The sequence below is a fragment of the Chinchilla lanigera genome, unplaced genomic scaffold (assembly GCF_000276665.1).
Source record: "Chinchilla lanigera isolate Chin_1 unplaced genomic scaffold, ChiLan1.0 scaffold00131, whole genome shotgun sequence".
NCBI classification, from domain to species: Eukaryota; Metazoa; Chordata; class Mammalia; order Rodentia; family Chinchillidae; genus Chinchilla; species Chinchilla lanigera.
The window spans coordinates 3,120,657-3,147,764 of NW_004955532.1; the positions used below are offsets into that span (position 1 = coordinate 3,120,657).

The 27,108-nt window shown below is 40.5% G+C and overlaps 1 protein-coding gene across 4 annotated transcripts in view; it reads right to left on the reverse strand.

Annotated features, from left to right (window-relative positions):
- Nucleotides 1-27,108, reverse strand: part of Vprbp (Vpr (HIV-1) binding protein) — a 68,567-nt gene that overhangs the window by 35,271 nt on the left and 6,188 nt on the right. For 3 of the 4 annotated variants that reach the window (XM_013507627.1, XM_005410312.1, XM_005410314.2), the window contains exons 2-10: nt 21,505-21,622; nt 17,101-17,177; nt 12,634-12,707; nt 10,273-10,386; nt 8,964-9,101; nt 6,609-7,121; nt 6,201-6,302; nt 3,126-3,284; nt 716-895 (exon numbers count right to left, since the gene is read on the reverse strand). In XM_013507627.1, coding sequence (XP_013363081.1) covers nt 716-895; nt 3,126-3,284; nt 6,201-6,302; nt 6,609-7,121; nt 8,964-9,101; nt 10,273-10,386; nt 12,634-12,707; nt 17,101-17,177; nt 21,505-21,622 — 1,475 coding nt within the window. The remainder of the gene's footprint in view (nt 1-715; nt 896-3,125; nt 3,285-6,200; nt 6,303-6,608; nt 7,122-8,963; nt 9,102-10,272; nt 10,387-12,633; nt 12,708-17,100; nt 17,178-21,504; nt 21,623-27,108) is intronic. The other variant, XM_013507626.1, reaches the window with a different exon arrangement.

A 27,108-nucleotide genomic window follows, 5' to 3' on the forward strand; every position in this document is an offset into this window, starting at 1 on the left:
TTTTTTTTTTTTTTTTTTTTTTTTTTTTTTTTCCTCCGGTACCAGGAACCGAACTCACGACCTTGCGCTTGCCAGGCAGGCGCTTTTGCCGCTAAGCTAAATCCCCAGCCCCAAGACTCTATTTCAAAAGAAAAAAAACAAGCACTGTTTCTACAGCAAGCCTACGATGGCACTGAGTCCTCAACCACTGACACATTCACAATGGGACTGTACATGCACGATCATCCCCAGTGGGCAGTTTATACTACCAGCAGTACACGTATGACTGTCCCATCAGGCAGTGGTTTAAGCCAGTGGAACATGTTAAAAGTGAAAGATAATGGGGTTAGGGTATTGCTCTATGGTAAGAACATGAGGGAGACCCTGGATAAAATCCTCAGCACTATACACATAAATAAATAGAAGCTTACGAATGAAAGGAGAAAACTCCCCAAATCAAAAGCCTCCTATTCAGCCAGGTATGGTGACCCATGCCCATAACCCCCTGGGAGGCTGAGGCAGAAGGACTGTAAAATCCAGCCCAGCCTAAGCAATTTAGTGACCCTACCTTAAAACAAAAACTAAAAGGGCTGGGGATGTAGCTCACTGTAAAGCGCCTGGACTCAATACCCAGTACCTAAATAAAGTCTCCTCTCTTCACTGGAGTGCTGATTAAGGTGAGCCAAAACAAGCTTGACCCCTAATTCTAACAAGAGGAGCAACAGAAGAACCTCACCAAGTTCACCAGACGACGAAGACCATCATAGCGATCGAAGAGCTCCAAAACAGCACGAAATGAGAAGCAAATTGAGAAAAACATGGTAGCATGGCAGCATCCTGAGGCGTGAGAACACTCCATTAACCACAGGGTATAGTTTACCACGTCAGACAGAACATTGTGGGGATGCATGCAAACCTGTAAAAAATTAAAATTAATTTTTTTTCATTTTGGGTAAAAAGCCTTTGAAAGGGATGAAAAATTCAACCAACAGACATAAGTTCTCTTTGCAAATTACAATGATCATTCCCAGGCAAGTAGTTCTTACTTTAAAGCTTAAACTACACCAATTTTTGAACATAACCCATTCCAAACCTGAAAACTACCTAAATTTAAATACTTAAATTCAACCCATACTAAGCGTCCACAAATATATCATTTAATGCTGTTATGTATACAGGTACTGGTTTCTCACTTAACAGATGACGAAGAAGCTTAAAGAGGTTAACATCTTCCCCACAGTAATAAAGGAGGCTGACCCTGCCGATACTAAATCTACCAGTTTAGTATCCGTTAAGTCAGTGACTGACTCATATGTATTTTGATGTCTGCTATGGCTTAGACCAGTTGTAGAACACTCTTTGAGCTGCATGTTACTTTTTTCTACAGCCACAATTTATTTTGTATATACAGTCAAATGAACTTACTATTCTCAAAAGATTATTCTTACATAATATTGGACTTGAGGGGAAAGATTAAATTTAAAATTGATTATACAGGAGCTGGGGATTTAGCTCAGCGGCAAAAAGCGCCTGCCTGGCAAGCGCAAGGTCGTGACTTCGGTTCCTGGTACCGGAGAAAAACCAAAAAAAAATAAAATAAAATAAAATTGATTATACACATAAGTAAGCAAAGACAAAGAGAGCTCAAGAAAAAATTACCAGTTTTACTATCTATACCAGAAAAGACAAACTACACAGAGTATTAAAAAAAATGTTCCAGGCACAGAAATGACAAAGAACTTCCCCATAAGAGTTTATGTGAAAAACATCACTTTTCAAATGTACAGCCTATTTACATTTTTGGAGGTTTTTTTGTTCTGTTTTGTTTTGTTTTCTTTTGAGACAACATCTTGCTATGCAGTCCAGGCTTGCCTTGAACTCACAACGATCCTTTTGCATCAGCCTCCTGAGTGCTGAGATTACAAGCATGCGCCATCACACCCAGCTATGTACATTTTTAAAAACACTAAATATGAAAGAATTTTACCTGAAAAGCAGCAGAACTAAACAGGAAACCACACTGTAGCTCTGGAACAGCTAGAATGATTTGTCTCCATCACAAATTATTTGTTAATATATACAAAGCAACATCTACTATTTTTATAATAAACTGACAGAGAAAAGTCAAATATAAGCCAGGCATGGTGATGCATACCTATAATACCAGAACTCTGGAAGGTAGGAGGAGCACAAGACAAAGCTAAGCCTTGTCAACTTAATTACTTTTAAGATCTTACCTCAAAATATAAGTACACAAAGTGAAGAGAGGCAGGAGTTTGACAGGACTCTTAACTCAGTGCAAAGGCCCCAAGTTCAGTTCCCAGTACCACACACACAAAAGTAAACTGCAACTCCACTGAGTTGCTTCAAGACTAATCTTAATACCAGAGAAATGCAAATACCAAATAAAGGTCCTAGTACTCCAATCAGTCTTCCATTTTCCCAGCATGGCTGGAAAATTTTAGAACCTTTGTTGAACAATTTTACATTTTTACAATACTTTCTTAAGAGTGAACATTTATGTTCCTTGCATCTTTCATTAGAATTTTTTTTTTGTCTTTTTGAGACAGGGTCTCACTATGCAGTTCAGGCTGGCCTTGAGCTCACTCTGTAGCCCAGGCTGGTCTCGAACTCACAACGATCCTCTGCCTCAGCCTCCCGAGTGCTGGGATTACAGGCGTGCACCACCACACCCAGCTTTTCATTAGGATTTAGCCTTTCAACTATTTATTTTAGTTACTCAAAAGTTCTGTAAACCCCAGTGCGGTGGCCTGTAACCCCAGCACTCAGGAGGCTGAGGTAGGAGGACCACAGCAAGTACAAGGCCAGCCTGGGCTACATAGCAAGTTTGAAGTCAGCCTGGACTTCATGGCGAGACCCTATCTCAAAACAAAACAAAAGCTCTGTGAAGCTGAGCACAGTGGTGCACACCTATACTCCTAGCACTTGGGAAGCTGAGGTAGGTAGATCACCAGTTTGAGGTTAACATGGGCTATCTAACAGCAAATTCAAGGCCAGCTTGGACTACACAGTGAAACTGTCTTGAAACAAAACAAACCAACAAAAAACAAATGTTCTGTGAATGTACTCTAGAGATTATCCTCCACCTAACCCCATTCTCAAGTGCCAAGGTAGACCAGACTTACTCTTTCCATAGCATCTTGGTTGTAGGACAAGTAATACAAGCACATAGACACACCAGTTGCAGCCATAGAAGGACGAGGAATTTCCAGTAATTTCTGTACTCCTCCATGCGCAACAAATTCTGTGGCAAATTTGTTATGGAGCAGGAGAGAGGCTAAGTGCTAAACAAGAAAGACATGTTACCACAAACCAATCTAAAAAACAAATCCAAATGTCTCAACACAGTATTAATTTAAGGTGCTAAATTTGTCCTCCATATGCTCACAGTGTTTTTTTTTGTATCGGGAATTGAACTCAGAACCTTGTGCTTGCTAGGCAGGTGCTTGTGCCGCTGAGCTATATCCCCAGCCCTTGTCCTCTACAAACTGAGCATGGCAATGCAGACCTATAATCACAGCACAATGGGAGGCTGAGGCAGGAAGATTCTAGGTTCAAGCTCAGCCTGGATAACATGCCAATTTACTAAGACCCTGTCTCAAAAGAAAAAAGAAAAACAAACAAACAAAAAAAAAGCAGAGGGTGGGGATGTAGTTCAACAAAAACACCCTCTATTTAATCTCCAGTACTATATTAAAAAAGAAAAGCTCCTCTACATAAACAACCACTCTCTATTGTTTAAGGGAAATTAAAAAATTGAGATTCCATACCATTCTTATTTTCCCTAACACCAAAAGTTAGGACTTTTGCCAACTTTCCCATTTAAAAAAAAAAACATTATTTTAATATAATCAGCTGTGTTCTAGCTTCGGTTCAGTCACTGACTCAATTACTTGAACTTTGCCATCTTTAAAATTTATTCTCGGGGCTGGGGATTTAGCTCAGCGGCAAAGCGCCTGCCTGGCAAGCGCAAGGTGGTGAGCTCGATTCCTCATACCAGAAGAAAAACAAAACAAACAAAAAAACCCACAAAATTTATTCTCAATATATCCCCAAAAAACAATCTTCAGCAGTGCAGCATTACTGGTATAGTGGTGAGCATAGCTGTCTTCCAATCTTCAGCAAAGTAGCAAAAGTGGTAAATTTTTACGACTAACAAAATGCATTTAAAATAGATCTCTGGAAGTTTTGCTTAGTCTTTTAAGCTTTGTTTCCTCTTCAATTCCCAAGAGCCTCTCTGCAAGCCCTGACCTCTTGCATAATTCTTAAGGGTAGGAAGAACAATGCAAGCAGACTATAAAAAGACCTAAGGTGAGCCCGAGCTCCCCCACCTGTTTCCCACAATAAGGCGCTTTCCAGAAACAGACAAAACAACACAGATTTGCAACTACAGACATTCCCCTTTTAACAACCCTCCTGTTTAAATGATTTTTCTGACATGTCTTTTTTTGTTTTATACAGTTCTGTACATTTGTTTATAGACCCTCAATGTCATCTTTTGTACAGAACACCTTATTTATACAGTACCGTAATTTTTGCTGGTTTTACTGTACAGTAGAGTAATGTAGCTTTATATTGCTATATAAAGGTCCTAGTACTCCATCCCATCTTGCATTTTCCCAGCATGGTCGGAAAATTTTAGAACCTTCACTGAACAATTTCAACATGCAAGGAACCTTTAGGTAGGATCTTTGCTTCAATACACTGCAGTACTGAATGTAAAAAGCAAAGCCATCAAGTTAAAGTTTCCTTTGACTGTTTGTTTGTTCTGTATATTGTAACATTCCTCATTTAGCAAGCAATTCATTTAACGACCTAGTTGCAGGAATGGAACTCAGTCATTAAACAAGGAGTGTCTGTACATGATTTAATACTTGTACAGATTTTGCCAACATCAGTGGCAAAAAAAGGTCTTTTCACAATTTCTCAGCACGCAGACTTAAACTATCCTTATATTTATTTTGAATCTTTCCCCTCTAATTATGCTACTTTTGTCTGTTACACACTTCCACCATGCTTCCAAATAACCCTTCCCTCAAGCAGCAGCTACATTATCTGCGGGTAACTTCTAACACTTTCGCTACAGGAATGGTTTCCACACAATGTTCCCACCACACAACAGAAATCCCACTTCCACAACAGGTAGGTGGAGAAACAGAGAACAAGCAGGCAGAACCCTAAATTTTGCTTGGCTCATCATCACTGACAACTCAGCTTACCTCACCCCATAGGCAAAGGGTCTGTCTTCTGACACTGTCTATATAAGGTCCAGGTATCCTTCCATTGAGTATTTTAACCAATTTTGTCTCCACTACCTTCAACGTCTATCCCTTCTCTTTTACCACTGAGCCTTCTTCTTGAACAAAACAGGACAGCTATCTCTCTACAGTATTGTCTATTAGAAGGATTTCATTTGAGATACTTTCCTGGGGCTGGGGATTTAGCTCAGTGGCAAAAGCGCCTGCCTAGCAAGCGCAAGGTCGTGAGTTCGGTTCCCAGTACCGGAGAAAAATCAAAAAAAAAAAGAATGGTAGAGATACTTTCCTGTTCATCTAAACTTCATTTTCTTTTATACCATATATGACTTTGCACAGAAATAGCTGAATAAGGACCCCCACTTTAATTCCCCACACAAAAAACCCTGCAGAAATAGTAACTTCCCTAATTCCAGTTCAGGAACAGATAACTCTCCAAGCAATACCACTAACCCCTCTGGAGACAACTCTGACCTTCAGCTTCAACCTACTATTCAAAGTGTGACTGAATTCACACACTGTACACACACAGACACACACACTGAGTACATCCCACAAGTTACTCCAATTTTGTTTCACCTCCTCCAAACTTACGTTTCTGGGGACTAAAAGGCAAAAGTTCCTCATTTAAATACACTCTGAAACTACACTGTTCAAAGCAGTAATCCCTGGCCAAATGTGGCTAATTTAAATAAAATTTACTAAAGTTAAGTAAAATTTAAATCTCAGTGCCTCAAGATACTAGCTACATTTCAAACGCTCAAGTCACACAGGGCTAGTCAGCAACCACTGTAGCGAACAGCACAGACAGAAAACCTTTCTACCAATAAAATGCTCACTGACCAGTTTGTCTGTTTGTTTGTTTTTTCACTTATAGGAGTGTTTATTAGAAATACTAGAAAGCAGCAAAAGTCTCCTGTGACCTAATATTTTTGAGCATCTTACCTTGAGTGCCTCAAATGTAAGCAGAACATCATTAGTCTGTTTCAGGTCAATATAGAACATCATCAAGTCCCGTGATCCAAGCTGCATGAATATGGGAAGTAACTGAAATGAAAATCAAAAATAAGCTTTACTTTTTGGCTTTGTATTTCATACACTTCCTATTCCACTCTATGAAGACAGAAGGTTGAAGAAATAAGGCATCTATTCTCCCCTTCCTTATGAATAGTAAACATGAACACACTTATCAAACAGACCTCAACTAACCTGCATAAGACTTTACCAGTATGGAGCAAAGACTCTTCTGCAACTGATTTAGTATGTAAACTACCACATTATAACTCAGAAGGTGCTACCGTGAAATAATTCAGAAATGTAACAGTCTCACAGTACCCTTCCCAATACACTTACCTCCTGATACTCTCCTAGAGGGGTCAAATACTGGAGAATGAGTCGCTGCTCAATAGCAGGAGTCATGGGATAAAGGGTGTAATTAGTGCCAATCACCCAGGGGGACATTTCTGACCAGCTGCTATTAGACAGCTCAACAAACATTCTATCTGGATCAGAAGATGAGAAACCCAACTTTTGTTTGGCTTTCCTAAAGCTCTCTCTGTCACCCTGTTTCGCTGACTTGTTTTTCTTTAATCCTCCTTCCTCAGGTTTGGTTGCTGAGTTTACTCTACTACTGGTCTTGTGGCTTGAATCAAGATGAAAGGAGATTTCCATGTCTCCAGAGGCTTCTTCCTGTTCTCCATCCACTACATCTACTGCCATATCACCATAGTCCATATCCACAGCTTCCTCATCCAGGGGCAAAAGGGGTTCAGAAGAGAGCTTCCGGGGGCTGGGACGCTTGTTTTCTTGCCGCAAAGCCACTTCCTGAAGCTGCAGTTCCCTCAGCCTCCGAAGCACTATTGCCACCTATCAACAAATATTAGAGTGAAAAGAGCTGTCTCTTCTGCATCTTAACTTAAATAATTCTTATTTTCATTTAAGAATACTAATGTAGTTAGTCCAATGCCTGACAACAGTAAAAATTTGATGATATTAACTTGATTTCTACAACTTGCTGAAGTAAGCTATGACTAAAAGTCTCATTCCTCATCAAATTTTCCAGAAAACTCAAACCAAAAGATTTACATGTAAACTATATCTTTCATAACTCATTTGTTTAGGTGACTGTGGGTTGAGCCATCATATCAAAAGTAGAAACTAGCAATAGATTTTTAAATTGTCTTTGAAAAATCAAACACTGTACATAATTATGTAATCTATTTTTCAAGATCACCCTTTTTTCATTAGATTTTACAGCTACATTTTAGATATACATAACGATCACATTCATCATAGAGAATTTGTACTGTACATGACACAAACTGTTTTTAAAGAAACTTTTTAAATACTTTTCTGGGCCAAATCTAAAAAGTGGTATCATGTTTAGTTTTAAAAAGAGAGGGGGTGGGGCACTGTGGCCCGCCCTATAATTACAGCTATTTGGAAGTAAGAGGATGACAAGTTGCCAGTCTACACAACTTAGTAAGACCACATTTCAAATAAAAGAGGTGGGTATGTAGCTCAGTAGAAGAGTCCTTACCTACCACACGTAAGACTCGCTTGATTCAATCCTCATTATGGCCAAAAATAAAGGAAGTGGAGAGGTTTAGGGATGGTCTGCAAATTTATTCTGAGTTGTAAAAAAATAAATAAAAGAAACAGGTGTGATGGTACACGCCTATAATCCTAGCACTCAAGAGGTTGAGGCACGAGGATCACTGGGAGTTCAAGGCCAGCCTGAGTTACAGAGTGAGTGTGAAGGCCCGAAATTCAACCTCCAGTACTGAGGGGCAGGGGCAGAATGGTGGATGGACAGAAAGAATAAACGGGTATGTAAGGAGCATAGTACAATGTTAACAACACATTGAGGTAGTATATATACAACTGCTCACCATGAAATTCTTTCAACTGTACTCTCATGTTTGAACACTTTCATAACACAATGTAGGGAGGGAAAGGGGATGACAGACAGGAGCAGTACTTTATTTGGTATACAATACCATAATCCTTGACAGATAAAAGCTATTTTTTTTAATTTTTCCATTTATTTCCTTTCCTCCAAAAGCAACTATTTTCAATATTAAAAAAAAAGTAAAATCAAAGCTTTTATGTAAACCAGGTCTGGTGGCACACACCTATAATACCAGCTACTAAGAAGGCTGGGATAAGAGGATTCCAAATTCAAGACCAGGGGCTGGGGATTTAGCTCAGCGGCAAAAGCGCCTTCCTGGCAAGCGCAAGGTCGTGAGTTCGGTTCCCGGTACCAGAGAAAAACCAAAAAAAAAAAAAAAAAAAAAACAAATTCAAGACCAGCCTGGACAACTTGGCAAAACCCTGTCTCAAAGAAACTTTTAAAAAATTAAGGATATAGTGCAATATAAACTGGATTCAATCTCTGTACTGGAAAAAACAAAATCCTTTTATGGGAAGTAATCCTAAAATGTTGATATTTTAACTATATTCCAGTACAAGGTTATAAGTAAGCCAGGCATGGTGCCACACACCTGTGATCTCAGCACTCAAGAGGCAGAGGTAGGAGGATCATGAGTTTGAGGTCAGCCTGGATTACAGAGCAAGACCATATCTCAAAAAAAAGAAAGGTTAAAACATATTATAAATAAGATTTAACTGATCAAAGACAGGCAGCAAAAAAGAACTTGTGAACATTCTTTTACTGGATTCAAGGGTTCATTCTAACATGGTCCTTACCAGCTGTGAATTTTCATCCCTATAGTTGGCAGCAATGTCTTGATTTTCCATAGCACCACCTAACAGTCCAGTAGAGTATGTCCTCAGTGGCTGATCAGCCTCTCGGGCCCATTTGAAAAGGTTCTCAACAATTCCTTCCTATTGTAAAAGAAATGAAATAATACAATTCAGGAAAGACCTACTTTCATAACTAAAACTAAAAGCAAAGACTTCAGTTTCATGACCAGCGAAGTAAGTACTTCAATCCTGTTCCTAAGAACCAAAATTTGCAACCAGACACCGTGGTGCACACCTGTAGTCCCAGCTAGTTGGGAGCTTGAGGCAGGAGTTCCAGACCAACCTGGGCAGCACAGTAAGACCTACTCTTAAAATGAAAGAAAGAATTAAAAATGCAAGTGGTACACACTTGTAGTCCTCCTGACTTGGGAGGCTGAGGCAGAAAGATCAAAAGTTTGAGGCCAGCCTACATAGCAAGACACCAAAATAAAAATCTGAGGGACGAAAAGGATGGTGGGATTACGGCAAGGGAGCTGGGGATGCAGCTCACTGACAGAGAGCTACATGTGAGGCCCTAGCACATGTGAGGCCCTCAGTTCAACCCCGGCGTAGGTGTGTTTTTACAGGGTTAGGTATTGAACCCACGGCCTTTACACTGAGGTACATCCCTCGCCCTATTTTTTGAGACAGGGTCTCACTAAGCCACTAAATTGCCTGGGATATAGTCAAAACTTTCAATTCTCCCACCGTACCCTTCCATAGTCCTGGGATTATAGGTGTGTACCACCATGTGCAGCTATGATTAAATTTTTAATAGTTTTTAAAATAAAGCAAGTAGTGCGAGTATAGCTGAGTGGAAGAGCAAGATTGTTGCTCAATCCCAGCACCAAAAAAATAAACCACCCAAGCTACGAGGCCTACCTCATTCATATAGCAACTTCTTAAAGCTAAGACATTTACATTACTTTTAAAAATAGAGCAACTAGTCGAGCATGGTGGCATACGCCTGTAATCCCAGCATTCGGGAGGCTGAGGCAAGAAGATCCTTGTGAGTTCAAGACCAGCCTGGGCTACAAAGTGAGCTCAAGGCCAGCCTGAACTGCAGAGCGAGACCCTGTCTCAAAAAGACAAAAAATAAATAAAAAATAAATAAAAATAAAAATAGAGCAACTAATTTTTGAAAGCTGAAGTATATAACTGTATATATTAACTGCTCAATGAGACCCTGCCTCAAAAAACAAAAACAAACAAAAAACAAAACAAAGCAAAACAAAACAAACAACATACACTGAGTTCCCTTTTTAGCAAGTACCTTTTCTTGAAAGACAACAGCAGTTTCCAGCCCTGGCATGATGTCCAGGAGCAGTCTGCAAGCAGCAGTGTTTAAAGGGGGCTCTCGGCTTGTCATCACATATGCATTCACCAGCTACAAAAGAAAAATGAATACTTTTCCCTGAAACTCAACCGAGTCAAAATCAGGAAGTCTAATAAATCCTTAATATATTTCCATCACTTTTCTTTTTACTGAACTTTTATTGGTCCATTTTTGCAGTACATAATGATTACACTCATCATTACACATTGTACATGTACACAACACATCTTAGCTCTTTTTTATCTCCTTCCCATTCCCTCCCTTCCCCTCTCCCATCACTTTCTTAAAAGATATGAACCCAACAACTGCTAATTACAACTTCATTATAAAGTTATCCTTGATGGTAATGACAAGCCTGGATTTCATAATAAAGTGTGTGTGTGTGTGTGTGTGTGTGTGTGTGTGTGTGTACGCGCGTGTGTGTGCATTAATACAACTTCCCTTTGGCACTCATCACATTTTTACTGAATCTCTTCTTTTGGGGGGACACGCCACAGGTGAGATAAGGTCTCACTACGTAGCCCAGGCTTTGCCTCGAACTTAAAGTGATCCTCCTGCTGCAGCCTCCCAAGTGCTAGGATTAAAGGTGTGTGCCACCATGCCTAGTCTGAATCTCTACTATTAAGTGATAATTACGTTATTATGTTCTGCGTTATGTACACAATAACTACTTATTACCACAGTCCCACCATCAAAAGGCTTACAACCCAAGGAAAGTGACAGGAAAACAGGTAGTATCATGAGAATGCCACAGAGGTCCCTTATTCCGCAGAGGACTCAGAGAAAGGTTTAGAGGGAAAAGGAATCTAAGCTGGAACATAAAGGACAAGAAGGAGTAGCTAAGGAGAAGAAGAGCCAAATGGCAAGAAGTGAAGCTGGCAAAAACAATGGCCAGAGACAGATCAAGTATTTGATATAATATAAGGAATTTTACATTTATCCTGAGAGCAATGGGAAGCCAGTAATGCATCTGAAGAAAACTATCATCAGTTTTTGCATTTTAGAACAATTTCGGGGCTACGAAGTGAAGAAATGAAGAGGACAAGAACAAGCCAGTTACAAAGCTATTGCAGTAACCAAATGATAGGTGGCAGTGACTAACCTAAGCACTGGCACCAAAGAAGACACAGCGGGATGTGCAGAGTGTAAGAACAGTAAGACCTACAAACCCACTGAGTAAGGCAGCTAGAAGAGTAAAGAATACTTTTAGTCTAGACATCATCACTGAGCCAGAGAGTAAGAGAAACAGAGTGGAGCAAAAAGCCATGCGGAATCCAAAGTACCAGGGGTGGGCGGTGCCCAGGGGGAATATCTAGCAGACGAAGTAACCTGAAACTGAGACGCGACATTCGTGACACAGAAATAAACATGGAGTTAATGCACTACGGGTGATCACAGTATTACCTAGGACTTGCCCAGGCTCTTTGTGAAGTACTTTCATGCTTAATTTCACTCAAAATTACAAAAATGTTTTAAAGTAAAGTACTATCATCTCCATGTTACATATTCAGAAAGTAAAGAATTAAAGCATTTGGGAAGCTACGAGTTCTAAGGGAGATCACGATCTTCTAAGAGAGATCACAAGTTCTAAGACAGACTCGAAAGCCTGTGCTCTCAAGCATCACACCATTCTACATCCAAACAAATGGAACAGCCCGATCTCCTTAGCTATTACTGTGTTCGGGACCTATGAATACCATTTACCCCTTGCAGTAATCCTGAGTTACAGAAAGCACCTGCTTATGCCTCTACATGCCCAGTGTATACACTACAGTTTTAGTGCACAACAGTACCATGTACATCATTCTTATTTTTCCCTTCGAGAAGCCAAAAGAACTCCTATAGCCCTAAACTCACAATCACCTTGCCCAAGGCACATGCCTGTAATCCTACCACTGAAGAGGCTGAGGCAGGAGGATCACCACAAGCTCAAACCCAGCCTAGGCTACAGGATAAATTCAAGGCCAGCCTGACTACAAGGTAAGAGCCTACCTTAAAAAAAAAAAAAAAAAAAGTCTCATCTTGTCCAAAAACAAATATACGTAAGTGCCCTAAGAGTCGTGACCAATATACAACTAAAGAACAAAGAACACACCAACAGAAAGTTATTTGCCCCCATCACTTTTTGACAAGAAAGTCTCTTATTTCAACTGAACCAGTGCCAAATTTTAAAAATCTACCTACTCAACTTTCCACTTTTCTAAGGCCTTACTAAAAGCAAATTACCTCAGTAAATAAATAAAGGTTCAACATTTGCTAATGATAATCTCTGGAGAAATGTAAGAATCAAACACCTACTGCATTCATGAAATCATCATTCTTGAAGAGTATTCTCAGCAAGTGGCCCAGCATACACTCAGGATCAGCTCGACCTACCAAAAGAAGAGGGAGGAACAAACAAACAAATGAGTAAGTTGTCCCAGTCAAGCAACTTAGATCTCCAGAATGGCACTGTGTTGCTATAAACACTAATAAAAATGCCAGCAAGAATGAAAGCAAAGAAAAGATTCCTGTGATTAATTAGACTTTATAACAAATACTATTTAAAATTAAAATGACAATAATAAACACTTAGCCAATAACAATGACCCACACCTATAATCCCAACTGCTCAGGAGGCTGAGACAGGAGCATTGCAAATTCAAAGCCAGGCTGAGTAATTTAGTACAACTCTGTCTCCAAATTTAAAAAAAAAGGCCGGGCGTGGTGGCGCATGCCTATAATCCCAGCACTTGTAAGGCTGACGCAGGAGGATTGTTGCAAGTTCAAGACCAGCCTGGGCTCTAAAGTGAGCTCAAGGCCAGCCTGAACTGCATAGGGAGATCCTGTCTCAGAAAGACAAAAAAAAAAACAAATTAAAAAAAAAAAAGGCTTGAAGAAGTAAGGACTATACACATGTAATAATAGCACTCTGGGATGCTGAGGCAAGAAGATCACAATTCAAGCCCAGCCTGGGCAAGTCAGTAACCTAGGGACTTAGTGACTCAAAATAAAATAAAAAGTTTAAAAGAAGGGTAGGGTTATAGCTCAATGCCAAGGCTCTAGGGTCAATCCACCATACCACATACACATACATAAAATTTAAAAAGGCCAGGGATATAGCTCAGTGTGACATCTCTGGGCTAAATATCCAGTATCACCAAGAGGCAAGAAGAGGGTGGGGTATGCTAGGAATGTATTTCATAGCTCCCTGGGTTCAATCCACAATACCACAAAAATAAAATAAGATCAAAGCAATCCTAGCACTCTAGGAAGCTGAGGTAGGAGGATCCCTAGCTCAAGCCCAGCCTGGGTTACTTAGCAAAACTGTTTCAAAATAAGAAATAAAAAGGGCTGGCCGCCAGTCATGGTGGAGCATGCCTGTAATCTCAGCACTTGAGAGAATCACCATGAGTTCAAGGCCAACCCGGGCTACATAGTGAATTCAAGGCCAGGTTGAATTACATAGTGAGTCCCTGTTTAAAAAATAATAATAATAAAAAATAGCTTAGGGGTAGAGTGTATCTGGGTTCAATTTCCATACCACAAAAAAAAACATCAAAATGAAATCTGAAATAGTGTTCTCTAGTCTTTATTTCTCAACATAATGCCTATGCAGCAATGCTGAATTAAATAGTATGCTGGATCCAGACCAGCATCACCAACAGTACACAAGGTCTACAAAAGAGTGAAAAAGGAGTCTAAGAAAAAGCAATCCCCTAACTTCACAGCTACAGAAAGGCAGGAAGCATGCTTCCTTTGATGGGTGGCCTAGAGAAGACAGTTTCCAAATTAATCTTGCCTTCAACTACAGTTACAACAGCAACAGAGATGTATCCTCAAACCTGTAAGGACACCCTGTAAACTTAAGATTGGGTTAAGGGAGATGAATCCCACTAAGCAATCACTAAGCAGTCACCAATCCTAAAGAGACAGTAACCTTGGCCACCTGAGCTCGAGGGAAACAAAGAAGGTGAAGGACCTAGGCACTACTCAAGAGTGCATAGCGAGACCCTGTCTCAGAAAGTCAAAAAAAAGAATTAACTAATGCCTGGAAGAATTATTGGTTTATTTTAAAAACAGATACCATCTATTTATTTCATCTCCTTTCACACCATTAGAGCAGTGGCAAATTTAGCCGTATGATACAGTACGGCTAACAAGAGGTGAGCTGCTGATGTGAAGTTTTCATAAATTTGTAAGTAGTATCTCAAAGTAATTCCCAAAAAGAAAAGTCACAAAACCGGCATTTTAAAAAGACTTCAACTTTCACTATTTGAAAATTTTAAAAATGAAATCCCTACTTTATTAGAAGAAATTATGCCCAGTGACAAGCACTATGTAACAGTAAGAAGTGGTCAGGGAAACTAAGTTTCCACCAGGGAAAAAAGGAGCGTCCTTTGCTGTCCCTCCCTTCCTACTCATTACCAACTCGTCCTTCCAAGGCAGCGACCCGAAGATGATCACTTCTCATAGTTCTTTTCATGACTCACGAGTTAACTGAAATTTCTGACTGCGCATTCACTTTCATACTTCTTCCCGCTCTATTCTTCCCTTTCTGAAGATGAGAATTAAATATCCTAGCCAGGTGTAATGGCGCACGCCTGTAATGCCAGCACATGGGAGGCTGAGGCAGGAGGATCACTGCAGGTTAAGGTCAGCCCGGGCTACATAATGAGACACTGTCTCAAAATAAATAAATAAATAGATAAAGTGAATATTCTAGAACTAAGAATGTCTAGGACAGGTGCAGCAGGTAACCACATAAAAAACTAGACAATTGGAAACACCTAGCTTACATTTGAGAAGAAAAGTTTTAAGAAACAGAAAAAACTCTGGAACACTAGGTGGATAGACAACATTCTTATGTTTATAATTCTCACAAATTTGCCCTATGCCTCCACTCACAAAATCCAGACTCTCCTCCAAAAACGCCTCCTTCTAGCTAGAATTTATATGCAGCCTGAGCTCAAATATAACTTAAGATTTGCCTACTGGTAATGTGTCTTACAGAAAACAAGCCAGGCACGATGGTGCACATCTGTGATACTAGCACTCTACAAGGCTGAGACGGAAGGTCCACAAATTTAAACCTAGCCTAGGCAACTTAGTGAGACCCTGACTTAAAAAAAAAAATTGAAGGACTGCAGGTGGGAATGTAGCTCGCTGCAAAGGCCCTGGGTTTAATCCCCAGTAACACACACACACACAGGAAACACAAAATGGAAAAGTCTCAGCAGTGGTGCACACCTGTAATCCCAGCAGGTGGGAGGCTGAGGCAGGAGGATCACTGCAAGTTCAATGCCAGCCTGGGTTACGTAATGAGTTCAGAGCCAACCTGCACTACATAGTAAGACCTTGTCACAAAAGAACTACAAAAAAAAAAAAAAAAAAAAAAGGAGACGTCTCAAGTCAGACTTAAGTCTGTACTATACCAAATTAAATACCAAAGCAGGCCAGTTTATCATAGTTCCAGTTAAACTAGCCCAGAATAAAACAAGACAACACAAGTTAGCTGTTAAGACACTAAAACAGACACCAAGAAGTCTATTTAAAGCCGGTGTGGTGACACACACAGCTGTAATCCCAGCTACTTGGGAGGCTGAGGCAGGAAGACAGCAAGCTGGATGCCAGCCTGGGCAACTCAGCAAGACCCTGTCTTAAAATTTAAAAAAATTTAAAGGGAAGCTAAGGGTGCTGTTCAGTGGTAGGGCAGCATGTATAAGACCCTGGGACCAACAGGAAGAAAAAAAAAAAGAAGTCCATTTATTATTCAAAGTTTATCACTGGGCATGGTGGTACACACCTGTAATCCCAGCACTCAGAAGGTTGAGGCAGGAGGATCACTGCCAACCTGGGCAACAAAGCAAGTTCAAGACCAACCTGAAGTGCATAGTGAGACCCTGTCTCAAAGAGACCAAAAAAAAAGGTTCCATGTGCCAACATCCTAACTAAAAAGCAAGGCACCTGATCCATTCTCAATTATATTCCCCCCAAGTAAAAGGATAATTACTGTTATAAAAAAACAAAAAGGGCGCCAGCTGAGGTGGCGCACGTCTGTAATCCCACCACTCAGGAGGCTGAGGCAGGAGGATCATTGTGAGTTCACGACCAGCCTGGGCTACAAAGTGAGCTCAAAGCCAACCTCAACTGCATAGCAAGACCCTGTCTCAAAAAGACAAAAAAAAAAAAAAAAAAAAAAAAAAAAAAAGGGCCAAATGTGACGGTGCATGCCTATAATTCCAGTACTCTGGAGTCTGAGGCAGGATGATCACTGCCAGTTTGAGGCCAGCCTGGGCTACACAGTAAGATCAAGGCCAACCTGAAGTACACAACAAGACCCTGCCTCAAAACAACAAAAAAGGCAGGCTCTTTTTCTAAGTTGGTATGCTTTTCTTTGTTGGTATGCTTTTTCTAAGTTAGTATGCTTTGGGTTAACTAAAATATATCTAATTTAGTTCAAGTTAGTTATGTTCTGTTTCATATGTAAATGTCCAAAATATTCAATTTTTACAGGAATTTACTGTTCCTCATGGGACTTCACCTTGAAAAATACTGTAATAAATAAAAAGGTCTTGACACCTACCACAGAAGATGTTAACACTTTTTTTTTTTTTTGGTTTTTCTCCGGTACCGGGAACCGAACTCACGACCTTGCCCTTGCCAGGCAGGCGCTTTTGCCGCTGAGCTAAATCCCCAGCCCCATACAGAAGATGTTATTTCAATTAAAAATACTACTAACAGTTTTCTTTGTAAGGAGACCCAAGCTCACAGAACCCATCTTACCAGGATGTCGATCATCAAATGGATCTGGATCCCCTTTACGATATTCTTCAGTTTCTTTTTCAATCAATTCAGACATCCTAGCACAAAAGGAAGGAGGAGTCAACTCAGAACTGGCATACCAAAAAAACAAAAACAAAAAAGCAAACAATCCAAAAAACCACACCACAACAACAATCAACGAAGTATAAAAGAAAAACTATTTTTGGAATGGGCATAAAAATCTAAACAATCATCTCACAAAATAATTTCCAAGCTAGGCATGATGGCACAAGCCTATAACATCAGCACTCTGGTAGGCTGAGGCAAGAGGACTGAAAGAAATTAGTGCTACCATTCCCTTTGCAGCCAAGACTTAAGCAGTCATACTTTTTCCCCTCAGCCCCATAATTCCTCGTTAGCTCTACCTACAAGATGCCTCCTGATTTTAATTACTTCTCTAGTTCTTGACATTCCTGCACATACCAGACTATCGTCACCTACTTCCAACAGCCTTTATACTGATCATGCTTCCTTCTTCCATGTTTAACCTGACAGAAGTCATTCTCCAACTTTCAAGGACTTACTACAATACTTTGAATTAAGCCCAAGTGCTACCATGGCTTCAAATTATCTAGCTCCTGCCTTGTTTCCTGACTACTCCTCCCAGTCCTCTACCTCTTTTTCAATAAGCTTCTGCCACATGGCCTTCTCTATTCTTTAGAGTCCAAGTTCACTCGTCTTAACAGCCATTCTATGAACTTCACCTTAGCCTCCCACCACCCCAAATAACCATTCCTCTGCTTTTGCTCACAACAGATTAGCCTGTTCCAGAATTTTATACAAATGGAATCACACATGCTCACTGTCTGACTTCTTTCATTTGCATGTTTTGAGATTGCCTATGTTGTCTGTACTGTGCTCCTTTTTATTCATGCATTATTTATGAAAACAGGAAAAATTACTTTCTGAGTATTGTAAGATTGACATTTTAATCTTTTTGTTTGTTTTTGTTTTTTCAAGCAGGATCTCACTGTATAGCCCAGGTTGGCCTTAAACTCACAGCAACCTTCCTGCCTCAGCCTCCTAAGTGACAGATATGTTCCATCACACCTGGCTATTGATTTTAATGACCAATATAAGATTATCACTCTCTCTAATATCTAATACACTCTGTCCTAAGCAAACTTTACTACACTCTTTATTTCCATAAAACCAAATTTCTTTTAGGTTCTATGTATAAATTCTCAAGAAACTCTAATCTGGCCTCAAAACTATTTGTTTTTCCTTCCTTTCCCTTTGAACTCTGAAAATTCTCTTTGCCATAAAGAATCATCACACAAAATATAGCTAGAATTATATATTATAAGATCTACGTATCCTCGGCCGAAACTAAGAAATGCAGCACAGAAGTTAAAGGTGGACACATCTATAATCCCAGCACTCTGAGAGGGTGAGGAAGGAGGATCCCAAGCTCAAGCTCAGCATCAGCAACTTGGTGACTTAGCAAGACTCTGCCTCTAAAAGCGAAAAAGGCTTGGGTATACAGCCCAGTGTGAAGGTTTTGTGTACAATCCTCAGTATCACAAAAAATATACAATAAAAATAAAAACATGAATTCTGCAGCCAGACTGCTAAAGTTCAAATGAGAGCTCTTCTATTATCTGTGTGTGAACCTGGACAAACTATTTAACTTCTCTGTGCCTTCTCTGGAGGATAACAGTGCTACTATGAAGAGTTTCCAAAGGCCCTGGGCAATTCACGAGAACATACCCTGACGTGTGAGAGCTATGAGTATTCTCATTAAAAACAAGAATCAAAAAAAAAAAAAAAAAAACAAAAGAAAAACATAGGGTAGATACTGAGAAGCCTTCTATGGAAGTTCGTAACTTGATTTTTTTACCAAAAAAAGAATTCACCAGGCCAAGTACTTTATACTGTGTAAATGACATCCCCAAAACAAAGTAAAGCCAGGCACGGTGGTGTACACTCCTGTCATCCCAACTACTCAGAAAGCTGAGGTGGGATGATTACAAGTTTGAGGCCAGCCTGGGTAACTTAGCAAGACCCTGTCCCAAAATAAAAATGGCTGGGATATAGCTCAGCAATCTTGCCCAGCATACATGAGGCCCTGGATTCAATGCACTGGTCCACAAAAAATGAGTAGGTAAACCAAAATTAAGGGTAGACAGGCCTGAAACTCATTTGTTCCTCGAAGAGTACATGAAAACACCCAAACCAGCGGGTGCTGAGGTGCATGTGTGTAATTCCAGTACTTGGGGAGTCTGAGGCAGAAAGACTACAAATTTAAAGCCAGTCTGGGCAAGCTACATAGTGAGTTCAAGACCAGCTTAGACTAGATGGAGAAACCCAGCCTCAAAAATAATAGAACACCCAAACCTCCAGCCAGTTGAAGGAGGAAAAAAACAAAAACCTGAAGGTACTTCAGAAAATATCCAGCAAACTAAAAGACCCACAATTTGGAGGATGGGTAAATTGCCCTTGTTTAAAATAAAATTTTACTCTGAATCCATCCTACTGTCTCCTAAACTTTCTAAATTTGAAGATCTTTTAAAGTTCATGCACCTTTATTTTCTACTCCTATCTTACATTAATCCTATACTTTGATGGGACCCATTTCCTCCCTGCCGCAAAAACATGTCAGTTTTCTGTACTGGAAAGTCAACTAGAAGTAGAGTCACAACTCAGGGTTCTAACCTGTTCTTTCCACTGCCTGGTTATTCCACTGCATGTAGTTCTGGAGATGGCTCTTTTAACAACGGGGCACAGCTCCAGGGTACTTCGCTTACTGCCTTTCAAACAAGAGGCAAAATTCATCCCCAGCACAACCAAAAAAACAAAGGAACTGTCAGTAATGCTCTTAGTGACAAACAAGGAAAATAGGAGATGAGTTCCAGAACTATAAGTACCTCTTATAGTTGATATGCAAAAAGTCCTGAAATGTTTGAGTGAATAAACACACTTTCTATTTTCATAAACTCTACAATATTTATCAGCCATACTGTCTGATTTGGCACATTACATACTGTTTTGTACTACTCTGAAATGTTTTTTAATCGTTGGGCTTAGCTGCTTTCCAAGTGCTTATCTCCTTAAGAAGAGTGACCCTCTATTTTAAGTTTTGTATTGCCAAATATCACAGCATAGTGAAAAAGTTAAAAGTTAAATAAGATAATGTGAAATAATCTTGAAAATGAGACATGAATCCTTGAAAGAGTAAATAAGCCCACAGCTAACATTCCCACTCCCATGACTCTCCTCCTTTCAGTTACATCAATAACCCACATATGAACTACATAATATTTAGATTCTTTAATTTGTTGTGGGTGCATTTCAAATATCTTTACTAGTTTTAGTCTTTAACTGTTCTTAATAGACCTTAATTTTCAATTCTTTTATAAGTTAAAATCCACGTTCTACCAATAAGCAATAAGCTTATTCTAAATTTAAAAATAATAAATTTTTTTTTAAACTTGTACTTTCCCATGTTCCCCATGTACCAAGAGCAACTGGAGCTGGACAAGTGGCACATGCCTGTAATCCCAGCACTCAGGAGGCTGAGGTAGGAAGATCACTGTGAGTTCGAGGCCAACATGAACTGCATAGTGAGTTCAAGACAAGCCTGAACTGCATAGCAAGACCCTGTCTCAAAAAAAAAGCAATTGTGAACAAAGTATTTATTGCTGTTTAAACTTTCATAACATTATAGTGCTCCACAAAAAAATAATAACTACACAAGAAGTTTTTTTCACAGATAGGGTATCAAACATTCAATATTAAAGATGCCTATCTTCCAGTGGGACCTGCCTTAGAAAACTGGTTAGCATTCCCCCCATCCTTTACTCTCCACTTTCTATCCTCAAGACATTCTACAAAAGTATACACCACACAGCTACTATGCACCAGGCAGTGGACCAGTCATCAAAGAGACACCAATGAAAGACACAGTTCAGGGACTGAGAGTATAGCTTAGTGGCAGAATGCTTGCCTACCTTGCACAAGGTCCTGGATTTAATACACAACAGGAGGCTGGAAGGAAGGGAGAGAAGAACGGAAGGAGAAAGAGAAGGAGGGAGGAAGAAGTGCATAGATCGATTGCTTTAGTCAAGGTAAAAATGTTCCTATACGGTTCTCCACACCAGGTATTTTTTTTTAATGTAATTTTTTGTATGTATAAAAAAAACACAAGAGGCCAGGTGTGGTGGTGCACGCCTGTAATCCCAGCAGTCGGGAAGCTGAGACAGGAGGATCGTTGCAAGTTCGAGACCAGCCTGGGCTACAAAGTGAGCTCAAGGCCAGCCTGAACTACATAGCGAGACCCTGTCTCAAAAAGACAAAAAAAAACCCACACACACAAAAAAACTAGTGTGAGCTCTGTATATGACAAACCAGTTTAATTATTCATACCTGGTAAGGATAGGCACCATGTCCTGCCCACTGCCATGTTCCTTTTCCCACTGCTCCAGCAGGGTAGTGAGCTCAGCTTTGGAGTCCACGTGTACCACTACTGTAGTCATAGCTTGGTCTAAAGAAACCAAAACAAAACTAAATGAACACAGGCAATCAATACGACATACTTCCCACAAAAGAAAAAGTGAGGGGGTAGAAAACAGATGAGTAAGCAAATGAAATAATTAAAAAGCAAGGGAACTATTACCTGTGAACCCTTCAGATAATTTTATTTGCAGTACTGTGGGAAACTAGATATTCACCAACTTATGATGAATAAATCTTTTCCCTTCTCTATCTCAGTCTCCTCAAGTGTCAAATGAGGCAGGGAGCCAGATCAAAACAGTGATTCTTAACCTTTCTAAGAAGCCCTGTAAATCAAACAAATATTATGGCACCTTCTCTCAAGAAAAGTATACATATCTAGACTGGGGACATATCTCAGTGATAGTGTGTTTTCCTAGCATAAGGCCCTGAGTTCAACAACTACAAAAGTGTATACCTAACATCTATAATACATACAATAATCTAAGTCCAAATCTCTGAAGTCCAAAACTTTGAGGTTTTAGTTTTTAATACAAAATTTACTCCCCAAAATCACTTGTTCTTATTAGTCTCTGGGGGAAAGTTCTAGGAAAGATAAACAGCACATTCCTGTTAATTCTCAACAAAAAGGCCAAAAAAATCAAGTGGACAGCCTCACTAACATGAAAGTTGGCAGCCAGGCATAGTGGCCCACTCCTGTAATCTCAGCACTCAGGAGACTAAGACAGAAGGATGGAGAGTTCAAAGAGGAACTAGGTGACATAGTTCAAGAGCAGATCACCTGCACCTTCTCTCAAAATACTCTCTTGCAAAAAAAAAGAAATTAAAAATGTCTACTACAGACCCACTTATTGGTAGCTGGGAATGGTGGTTCATACCTGCAGTCCCAAGGGAAGCTAAGACGGGAGGATTGTTAGAGCTCAGGAGTCTAAGACCAGCCAGGGCAACACAGCAAAAACACTCCCCCACACACACACAAACCTCCCATTTTAAAAAATGCTTCAAAATTGTTGGACACAGTGTACACACCTATAATCAATCCCAGCTACTCAGGAAGCTGAGACTGAAAGATGCCAAATTCAAGCCCAGCCTAGGCAACACCGCAAGATCCTGTCTCAAACAAGTAAGTCAGACATTTGTCCTTCAAGCTTCCTAACCTCTCTCACAGCCAGTTTCTTAGACAAAAAGAGGCTGGAAAACCTAAAAAGAAGGTGCTGAGGATGCTGTTCAGTGACAGTGCTTGCCTAGCATGCACAAGATCCTGGGTTCAATTCCAGCAACAGCAAAAAGAAAATGGAGGGGCTGGGGATTTAGCTCAGCGGCAAAAGCGCCTGCCTGGCAAGCGCAAGGTCGTGAGTTCGGTTGCCGGTACCGGAGAAAAACCAAAAAAAAAAAAAAAGAAAAGAAAATGGAGCCAGGCATGAGTGGCACACTCTGTAATCTGAGACTCTTGAGACAGAATTGCAAATTCAAGCCCAGTCTGAGCAATTTAATCATTTAACTAGACCCTCTCTCAAAATAAAAACAAAAAAAATTAAAAGGGCTGCAAATGTAGCTCATAAGAAGGCCCTGGGTTCAATTCCCCACGGGGGAGTGGGTGGAGAAGATAGGTGACTGGTTAGATGGTAAACTCAAGAAGGCAGATGGACTGGGAACTGAGAGCTTGAAGAACCAATTAAGATCTCCAAACAGATGTTTATAAGGGGCTCCAGACCTGACAAACAAGACCCAGATATTTAGATGGTTTGTGTAATCACTCCTTTTTCAAAATATTCTTTAGGCTAAAAAAAGGTCAGATCTTCTATGCAGATTTTCACAGGAGTAGTGATCATTTTCTACCAAAACAGTCTCACATCAGAAAGGGATTACTTTATGATCTAAAACTAACTCTTCTAATGATATCTACTATATTTATCTCGAAATAAAATTTTAAAAAAGCTGGGAATGTAGTTCTGCAGGAAAGCACTTGTCTAGCATGTGCAAGGCCCTGGGTTTAATGCTAGCATTAAAAAATAAAAAAGAAAACAAAAACAAGTACAAAAATTAAACATTATGACCAACTGGAATTTATTTTAGGACTGCAAGAGTAGTTCTATACATGAAAATCAATGAAGGGCTGGAGGTGTAGCTCAAAGGTAGAGGGCTTGTCAAGTATGCAAGAGGCCCTAGGTTCACCACCAGCACTGCAACTACAACAAAGGGCAGTGGGGGATGAACCAGTATCACACATCATAGTAGAAAAGAAAAAAAATGACCATCTGATTGATACAGAAAAGAAAAATGACAATCTAACACCCTTTTGTGATTTAAAAAAAATCAATAAAAGCAGAACTTCCAAAATGGCAAAGAATACTAAAAAATCCACAACACACTCAAGTGATGGAAGACTGAAAACTTTCCCCTTAAAATCAGAAGCAAGACGCATATGCTTGCTTTTGCCAACTCTATTAAACACTCTAGCCGGGCATGGCTGTAATCCCAGTACCTAGGAGGCTGAGGTAGGAGGATCACCGTGAGTTTGAGGCCAGCCTGGGCTATACAGTGAGTTTAAGGCCAGCCTGAACCAGAAAGTGAAACCTGTTTCAAAAAACTAAAATTAAAAAAAAAAAAAAAAAACTAAAAACAAAAACTGGAATGTCTATCATCAGGTGAATCATTAAAGAAAAATTGGTATATTCATGCAATGGAATACTCAGCCACAGAAATGAAGCACATGCTACAGATGTGGATGAATCATGAAAATTATGGTAAGTGAAAGAAGCATACAAATGACCACATGTTGTATGATACTCTTTATATCAAACATAGAACAAGTAAATCTATATACTACAAAAAGTTAACCAGCGATTGCTAGGAGTTAGGAGGAGGGAGATATGGTGGGTAACTGTTACATGGGTATGGAGTTTCCCTCCCAGGTGATAAAATGGTCCTGAAATCAGAAAGAGGCAATGGTTGCACCACACTGCAAATCTACTAAATGTCAATGAATGTACACTCTAAAATACCGTGTGGTTAGCTTTGATATGTTAGTTTACAAGTTTTTTAATTAGGGGACGCAGAGTGATCCTTTAAGTACTACTTGGATAACTTAAACAAGCACCTAGTATACCTGCTCTTTGTATTGTTTTTGTTTTATTTTTTGTTTTGTTTTGTTTGAGACAAAGTCTCACTAAGCCACCAAACTGTCCAGGTTTGCTTCCAACTTTCAATCCTCCTCCTCCACGCCCAGCTCTTCTTGCCCATTTTTATAGGTGAGAAAATGGACTGACATAGGTACCCAAGCAATAGGTACTAGCATAAAACAGTTTAACAATTCAAATTCCAACTATGGTGACATACTTGTGAGATCTTTATTTAACTTCTCTAGCTCACAACTTCAAACAAAGAAGAAAACTCAAATCTCTGCCAGGGGTGGTGATACAGGCATGTAATCCTAGCACTTGGGAGGTAGAGGCAGGAAGATGAGTTTGAAGCTAGCCTGGGTTACACAGCCAGTTTAATGCTGGCCTGGACTTTGTCTCCAAAAAAAAAATTGTATTTCTATTTCCTTATCTGTAAAGTGGAGATAGTTGTGGTGAGGGCCTAAACAATACTACTATACATACAGCAGACTATAAAGCCTTAAAACATATATTCATATGCCAAGAATGGTGGTAAATGCCTGTAATCTCAGCACTCAGGAGGGTGAGACAGGAGACAGCCCCAAGTTTGAGGACAGCCTGAGCTACATAGTAAAATCTTGTCTCAAGGAAAAGGTTACGATCCTAAAACAGTGATCTGTAAGCACTCTATCTTGGGGAGTGGAGGCTGGAGTTGTGGCTCAGTGACAGTGTATGTGCCTAGTATAAGATCCTGGATTCAATTACCAGCAGCCAAGAAAAAAAAAAAGAAAAAGAGGAAAAAAGAAGAAAGGAAAAATATCCCAAAATTCCAGTTTCACATGAAACGTCTTCAAAAACCACTATGAGGAGATTCTGAATAACTGTCTATAACGATTCTTGACCACCTCCTTTACAAAAACCACGTAACTGGTAATAAGCGAACACCAATAACTTAAATTTACACGCAGTTCATTCTATTAGACTCCTCCTCTTAAATTTAACAATTTAAAAATGGTAGAACAGTAAATCAACGTCCTTAGCAAACTACCCACGAGATCTTCAGCAGAAAATGGTTCTTGCCGGCTGTGGTGGCACACACGTCTGTAATCCCAGCACTTGGGGAGGCTGAGGCAGGAGGATCACTATGAGTTCGTGGCTACCCCGGGCTACACGGTAAATTTAAAACCAGCCTGCATTACAGTGTGAGATCCTTTCTCAAAAAGCAAAACAAAACAAAACAGAAATCCATACTACCCAAATTCTAGATTATCTCTTTAATACCCAAAAATACAACGCTGGAGCCTGGCGAAGTGGCACATGCCCATAATCCTACCACTTAAGAAGCTGAGGCAGGAGGATCGCTGTGAGTCTGAGGCCAGGCTGGGCTACATAGTGAATTCAAGACCAGTCTGAACTACATAGTGAGACCCTGTTTCAAGAAGCCAAAAAAATAAAACTAAAAAACCCACTCGAACAGATAATGAATTAACTGCTATATACAAAACCCAAACCTTGACATGAAGCAGAAAAATACTAAGTTGACTCCTAAAGTCTAAAATACACGCTCACATAAAAAAAGGTAAAGTGCAGTAAACTGAAAAAAGAAAATTCAGGATGTCACTACCAATGACGCTCTCACTCTATAGATTAACAAAGCATTTAAAATAGGAAGATGTTACTAATATAAATAATTTAAACATGTAGACTAAAAGGCTACACTGGAAAGACAGGAAAAACATGGGATCAACATGACATGGACAAGGACGAGAAATTTGTGACTCGAAAAGAACTACCGCGAAAACTCATAATTACTTCCTCAACATACAGAAAGCCAGAACGCCACCACTGCAACCAGCGCGAGAGGGAAGGAAACCGCCTAGGGAAACACGGAGTGAAGCAAACGCTTCTGACATCCCCACCGAAATCAGCTACAACCCCGGAAACAGGCTCGCTCGGCGAGGACCCGGGCCTGACTCCCGGGTGCAGGACCGAAACACCTTCCTCCACGGCCCGCCTCCCTCCACCACCGCGGCGGGAGGAGCGACCGGAGCTCCGCCCCTCGCCTAGTCCAGGAGCCGGGCGGGAGCAGGGGGAGGTGGCACGAGGCCGAGCAGCGGAGAGCCCGCCCAGGTGACTGGGGCTGGAGGCGGAGACACAGGCCGGGAAGGGGGCTGCCGTACGGCAGGGAAGATGGAGCCCCCCAGCCCGTACGGAACGGAGGCCGGCCGCCCCGGGAGGAGAGAGCCGCCGAGGGGCCCGGGAGGGACCCCTCCCGCAGGCAGCGGCGGGCACTCCCCGGCCCCCGCTCCGGGCGGAAGAGCTCCTCCGGGGAAGCCTCCTTCGGGGACCGGGGCAGGAACGCGGAGGCCCCGCCCCCGGGCCGAGACCCGGCAAGTCCTCCGCGGGCCCCAGGCCC